The sequence below is a fragment of the Solanum dulcamara genome, chromosome 7 (assembly GCF_947179165.1).
Source record: "Solanum dulcamara chromosome 7, daSolDulc1.2, whole genome shotgun sequence".
NCBI lineage: Eukaryota > Viridiplantae > Streptophyta > Magnoliopsida > Solanales > Solanaceae > Solanum > Solanum dulcamara.
The window spans coordinates 71,507,446-71,514,869 of NC_077243.1; the positions used below are offsets into that span (position 1 = coordinate 71,507,446).

Below are 7,424 nucleotides of genomic sequence, written 5' to 3' on the forward strand. Positions count from 1 at the left end.
AAGGGATAATTACGATGAAATACCTTTTGGGTGATCTAAGTTATTAAATTTAACTCAATTCCTTAGTTATTATCCGTGCATCTAACCTGTTAATTTTTCAACCATCTTATGATTTAATGAGAGTCTTCTTTACTAGAGGTGAGATCATAAGTCTATTGTTTGAAGTTAAAAATGTGTTTATTCATGAATTGGAAGCGGAGAAACATGAAGGGAGTAGTAGAAAATATCATAAAAATACATTAAAGAAGCTCGGAATTCAAGTTTAAAATTCAAATTTCTGCAAACGTGCTGTGTTTTGAGTGGGTAATACCTCAAAAGATTGAAAATGTCTAGGGGAGTTTATATGGACAAAAATTCGGTCCCCAAAAGTCATTAAATGAGCTCAGAGCTCATGTTCAAAATTCAGGCTTACGTAAATGAGTATCGGTCTGAATGAGTGATACTTCAAAAGATCAGAAATATCGAAAAAAGTTCATATCTAAAATTGGTGTTGTTTTTGATGAGATTTGATGTTTTTCTAGACTGTAATTCAGTCCAAATAATATGACGACTCTACAGGTATAGTTTTCGTCATCGCAAATATATAATAGTGTTTATATAATATATATAGTGTATGTATATATAATATATACAAGTGCATATACATTGTTATACGACATGTTATAAAGATTTGAAATTGGAGTAATGAATATTGTGGGCTACTCTCTATTTTAAGAAAAAAGAAGGGAAACTTACATAAATATACAATATTAAGAAAATATTTATCATTTATAGCAATAAAAAAATAATTTCACTGAACACTTATAATACATTTATAATACAGTTTTAATACATATTGCAGAGAATTATTTATAAAACATATATAATACAACTTTTATAGATGGATAATACATTTATCACATATTTTAATAGACTTATAATACATTATGTTAGTTTCTTACTACACAAACATAATATATATTTTAAAAAATTTATAATACATTTATATTGTATGCATAATTCACTTTTAATACAAGTGTAGATTTATCATAATATTGCTATAAATGATAATAAATAAAAAATATCGCTAAAATCAATAATTAATTTTTAAAAAATACTCAATCAAGTAATTTTTCCAGAAAAGAAATTATACTATCCCCACTCACAAAGTCGCGACTAATAAATTAGTTGTACCTTTGCAATTTTATTTTATTTTTGTTTTTCTTATGTCAAGGATAATTTTTTTTAATTATTTTTCATTACTTGGAGTATTCAAGATAAAAATTAAAAATATCCCAAAATAAGGTTTTGCCTGTGAAATCCTAATAATCCATCCTCCTCTTCTTCTTCCTCTTCTTTCAGAAAATATAATTCTTTTACTTTGTTAGAATTTCGTCACTAAGATTTTGTAGAAGAAAATCAATTTTCCTTTTCATGGATCCTAAATATACCGGAGAAACCTTCAAGTAATTTTTTCTATTTTTTTTTTCGTGTTGAGATATTTTATTTTGTTAGTTTTGTATGTGTGTTTTAATTTTTGTTTGATTATTATGTTTGTGGTGTAGGCATCTGGAGAAAGAAACTGAAATACTCTCTAATGCCCATAAAGCAATGTCGGATGAATTGCACAGACTTCAGGTATTCAATGTTTCTGTTCCGAAATTAATAGCAGTAGTGCTTTTGTAGAGTAAAAGAGAGGCCATAAGAGCTGAGTTTGAGCTCAAATCCTCAACTTGCTCCCTGAATCATAAAGTTTCATCAGTAAGGATTTAATTGATTTTTTTTTTCGGGGGAGATGGACAACATTCAGTTGATGTTTTAATGTGCTGACTTGGCTACATCTTTGAAGTTCATAAGCAATCACTGTACTGATCTTGCGAGAAAGAGCGTCACCTAGGTTGCAAGACAATAGAAGCTCATAGGTATTTCCAAGTAATATTGTTAAGATATCGAGATTTGAGACTATAGTTAAATATCCTAGGTTGCATCAAGATGTATAGAATGGAGATTTTTTTTTTCCAATCAGTTTTTTCTTTGGTTTAATTTTGCAGAATTATTGAGAGCTTAACCTATATTGACAGAGTATGTGACATTGAGGGTATCACTTGACCTGTTATTACTTGTGATATATAATATGTTTTAGATGACATTACTTTGGGATGGCCATTAAATGAAATAGCATGTTAACTTTCTACATGGGAATAGTAAGTATATGAAAATCATCAAGGAGAAAGCAATGTAATTTGCATTTGTAGTTGCATAGTATTGCGGATGGACGTTGTATGTTGTGAACTTCCCTGCATTCTGTGAATCTTTTGGAATGAATATATTTTTCCAGGTGGCGGGAGTTGGTTTGGGCGAGGAAAGGGAAAGGAGAGACTCAACCCTGAAAAGAAATTAAGCAGTGTCCTTGGTGAGGAACAGATTGTTGTAGCATAGATAAACAGTTCTTTCGTTTTTATTTTTATTTTTGCTTAAAAGGAAATAGTACACTTATATTAAGTAATATCTGATATTACATTTTCATTTATACAAAACATGGATCTCTAAGTATGGCTAGCATCGGTGGAGCCTGAGGTACATTGATTAGATGCATAGGGCTATTGTAGCATGCTACCCTCTCTATTCCAACTATCCGAGCAAAAACTATTCTTTCCTTTCTTTGCTAGTGCATCTGCAGTCTTGTTGTTGTCCCTATGAACATGTTGTTTTCGAGAATCCCATGATCAGATGGAAACTATCTTCAATCGTCCAATATATGCAAGTATAATGGATTATTTTCTTCCTGTAGGCTTATAACTACATGCGAGTCCATAAATATTTCCTGCTGCAATCTGCAAATAGACTGCAATCCCTGAATAAGGGCAAGCAGTTCAGATTCATCAGCTGTTGTTGTGTAGAACTTTTTTGCATAACCTAGAATCCAATTGCCAGAGTTGCCTCTGAAGACACCCCCAAGCCTTCCTACATTGTCCTCCTAGCAAGCCCAGATAAAAGTGGTTTGTGTGATTCATGTAGTGCACCATGTTATTCGCTGTAGAATGGTTGTTACTAGAGTGGTGTTTTTGGTGACACGGTGGGAGAATTCTGCTTCCCTTATGAAGATGCTGTTAAGGACCATAGGGTTCTTTTTGTTATTGAAATGGCTATTGTTTCTGTTCAGTTAACACTAGCCCTATTAGCTCTACAGTAGTAGGAAAATGTGGCCAGCATCTTCTGGATGGGAATTACAGCAGGAGAAAGTATTAGAGCTTCTGATATTTTGGCTGAGGAGGTCCAAGCTATTTGATTCTGGCAAAGGTGCCATAGAAAGAATTTGCTTTTTCGAGGGGTTTTAAATTTCCATATCCAAGGATCACATGATTAATATGAAAGGAAAAGCTGTTTAGTTGAGGTTGTAGTAAAATAGCCATTGCATTGAGTTTCAAATAGAACTATCCTTGTGATGTTGGTGCTGTTTTATATATGTATTAAAAGCTATCCTTGTGAGGAGGTATTGCTTGTATAGGGATTCATAGAAGCTATCCTTCTGAGACAGGTACTGCTTATATAGGAGTTCATGCTCTCTATTTCTATATGCCACATCAATATAATTATTACCTTTTTATCACCCAAGGATGTGGCCTAGTGATCAATGAAGTGGTTGAGAGCCATGAGGTCTCAGGTTCGAATCCCAGTGGAGGCAAAAACACTAGGTGATTCTTCCCATTTGTCCTAGCCTTGGTAGATAGAGTTACCTGGTACCTGTTGCTGGGGAGGTGACAGGTATCCCGTGGAATTAGTCAAGGTGCGCGAGAGCTGGCTAAGACACCACAGTTAGCCAAAAAAAATTATTACTTTTTTAACAAGGTTGTATCTATATATGAAAGATATTGAAAAAAGTACATATATATAACAAATACATAACCTTCTAGTTCTAAATCTTGGATCCACTCTATCCATGTTGTGAAGCCCATTTGATCTATTTCTATTTCTGTGCCTGCTCAAGACGAGTGAAAGTGGGACATATAAAGTCTGGTTTATGTCTAACAAAATTGTGCTTTATGCCCATGAACTTTAAGATATTACTGCATTTACATGAATGCATAGTTCGGAAAACCAGCTTGTGGAGATTAGGATAACAACATTTTGACTAGGCCATTGGGAGACCGATCTATTAGTCATCCAATAATTGTTTAACTTGCTCTTGAGATGGCATTTGTTTGATGAGATATTTCGATTTTCAAACAAAAAGACAAACTGACATTGTGGCTTTGGTTTCTATTTGGATGAACTTAATTAAGTAGAACAAAAAAAAGAAAAAAACAAACTTGATCGTTTCGTTTTAAGGTGAATTTGGTTTCTATTTGGATGAACATAATTAAGTAGAATGGCAAAGTTTTATCTAGAGTGCAACTGATATTGGATGTCTTGCAAGATGATTATCGTGTATGTAGAAGAATATCAGGGTAAACCAATAGTAATATTGATTTTCCCTGGTAGCTATTTAGCATAGGAAGACCCCCAGAGTAGGGGAGTTGTCATCCATGCTGCATCAGCATCCAAACTGACATTATGGCTTTGATATTGTGACAACTTTGAGACAAACTCCTTGTTTTTAGCTGCTTGCTAATTTTTGTTAGTTTTAATTTCTTCCATTTGCCTTACAATCTAATAAATCAGTTCTGTATGTTGTTCTACTCGTAGGTTGAGGAAGAAATGCTGATGCGCAAGTTCCATGAACTTATGTCTGCTCATGGTCTAACTAAAAAGGTATATTCACACTTGTAGAATAGATTTGTGATAAAGTGTTTCTTATCTTAGTTCTTATAATTGCTCATGCAGACCTGCTAAAGTTGTTTCAATGTGAGTATTGGGGTCTTTGAGCTTTTTCAATTAAGGGAAACACTTTTATTTCTTGTCTTCCTGGCTCTTCCTTTCCATTGACATCTATTTTAAGGGATAGTCTGTTCAAAATTCTGCTGTTCTCTTCCTTGTGTGTTTTCTTTATGGAACACGCCATCTGAAGGAATGATGCAACTGTTCAGATTATTTTCTGAGACTCAGTGCACTTATTGGGTAGTACAACTTTGACTTAACAATGCACAGAGCCTGCTACCCTTTTTTTCCCCATGAGATTGAAGGTCATATCACTTCCTTTGTCACACATTATCTGTTACTCAACTCCTGGTTCAATGCTTTAGAAAAGTTTTTAGACGCGTGTGTTAAATATGTAGTGTATATCGAAATGGTATTTGGTAGTATTTCATTTAGAACCCAAAAGAAAGAGGCATGGTGGAAAATTGAATTCAGTTGTTTTGGCCAGGTAAATTGAAGATATCTTTAGTCCCTATGCAGTTAGTGTACTGATTGCAAATCAAGCTGAAAATTGGAATTCAAATAGTTCTTTGCAAGAATGCTCAACCGACGGGGCATAGAGATCTCTAGCACAGTATGTCAAAACATTAAAGAACCTCTAGTTAAGACAATCTGTGGTAAGAAGATCATAGAATGTGATATCCTTGGTAAAAGAATAATAGCTGAAAAGAGAACTATGCATTTGAAACCTTGCAGCTGATGAGTTTTGCGATTCACAGATTAGTTTTTTACCTTAATATCCAGGAGCTCTTTTCTCTGCTCGCTTTAGTCTGAGGTTCTAACACCAACCAACTCTCATCTTTTGCAGAAAGGCATCAATGATAATGCTGAGGAAAGGCAGAATGACCAGGAAGGAGCACTGGTCGAGATGACTAATGGTGCTGATGAAAGGCAGAATGACCTGGAAGGAGCTGTCATTGACATGACGAAAGGTGATCGCTAATGTATAAGTGAGATAGATATCGATTCCTAAGCTATCTGTACAGAAATCCATTGTTAGCCTTTTACACTTGCAGTATGCCATTTTTGGTCTCACATTGCTGATGCTTTTAGATTGCTTCTCACATTGATCTCTCAGCTCCATAGAAAGCAATATCTGATATATGTTTCTTGATAGCATAGGTGATGCAAGCCATTTCCCATGTCTCTGTCCAGATTTATACATGCTTAGTAATTCAATCAACAGAGCTTTGTTGCGACATTCAGTCCTGCACCGGACACGAGATGAGTGGGCAGCTTATAGGCGGTCCCCACAACCCTTCATTCCACGGACTAGCTTTTGTGGTTGAACTTTGGTGCGTCCATGACAGTGGGATTAGAGCTAGGCTCACCTCGTTCCGAGCCAGTGTCAATAGTTGAGTCAGGCGGTTGGACAATAGCATGGGCATTGCCAATTCTGTTGGAGGGTGTGTAAGACCAAGTCCCATATAGAAGAACAACAAAGGGAAGCCTGGGCAGCTTATTAGTGGTCTGCAACCTTTTTTATGTCATGAGCTAATTTTTAGGTCGAGTTAGGGGGATCAGTGGCATTACGCTTATATATTGTGCATGACAGAGTTTGAACTGTTAAGCTGAAGGATTTTCAGACCTCAAACCTCCGACCCTCCACGCAAACAAGTGAACACGTTAGAACTTGCTTAGATTCTTTGGAATTTGACTCGTCCTGTATTATATTCCACCATTCTGATAGTCTTGCCAAATTAAAGAAATCCGTCCATGCATCAAAACTTAGGTTGTAAGGGCTTTTGTTGAATCGACAATCCAAAAGATCATTCGTAAAAATTAAAAAAATTGCCAAACTAATCGTGAAAAAAAGAAGTGAACCAAAGCCAATAGATTGTTGGTTCATCACATGTTTTATGTGTCCTTTTCTTTAAAAAGTAATATGTTTCGTACATATTGGGGACCAGGAGTGTAAATCGCACTAGTGCATTACGCCAGTTCCGTACGACGAGTTCGATCGAGAAATACATGCAGGTGGTATCAAATCCAGGACCTTCTATTTGCGAGAGAAACCTTCTATTTGCGAGATTCTCTGTTCAACCAACTCGCCCAACACGAAAGTGGCATGAGATCGAGTATATTCAATTGAATGATATTGGAGGAACGAGAAAAAGGAAGTGAAACCCATGTATACTAAATATCAAAGAGCTGTTATAGTTACCAGTAGGCTGCAAAAGTTCATCCTTGAATTGAATGTGGAGCACAAAGAAATGGGACAAACAAAATGATTATTAGCATACAAAGCATGGAATCAATAGATCAAAGCGAATTTGGGAGTCTTGGGATTTTACCATGTTGCTCGCACTCTTTAAAACGCTCATGTGTGTGTCAAGGTCCACCAGAAGTAGTGCATATTTTAAGAATTCAACATGAGTATGACATCATTTTATACAAGACCAAGTAACATGTTTATGATGCATATCTTCATTGGTTTACCAATTTTTTTCAGTTGTTAACTTGTTAGGTGAATTAGCACATGATGTTAAGCTACTAATCAAAGAGTCATGCAAGGGCAGAGTAGACACGTTAACTACAAGTACAAAATATTGTGCAATATGAAAAATGGGAGACTCTAATCAAAGAGT

The 7,424-nt window shown here is 35.2% G+C and overlaps 1 protein-coding gene across 1 annotated transcript; it reads left to right on the plus strand.

Annotated features, from left to right (window-relative positions):
- The first annotated feature begins 1,280 nt into the window (after positions 1–1,280).
- LOC129896936 (uncharacterized) lies at positions 1,281–5,952 on the plus strand. The gene is made up of 4 exons (XM_055972929.1): positions 1,281–1,445; positions 1,545–1,617; positions 4,666–4,731; positions 5,645–5,952. Exons 1-4 carry the CDS (start codon positions 1,414–1,416, stop codon positions 5,777–5,779), a joined length of 306 nt encoding a protein of 101 aa, XP_055828904.1. The 5' UTR covers positions 1,281–1,413; the 3' UTR covers positions 5,780–5,952.
- The last annotated feature ends 1,472 nt before the right edge of the window (positions 5,953–7,424 follow it).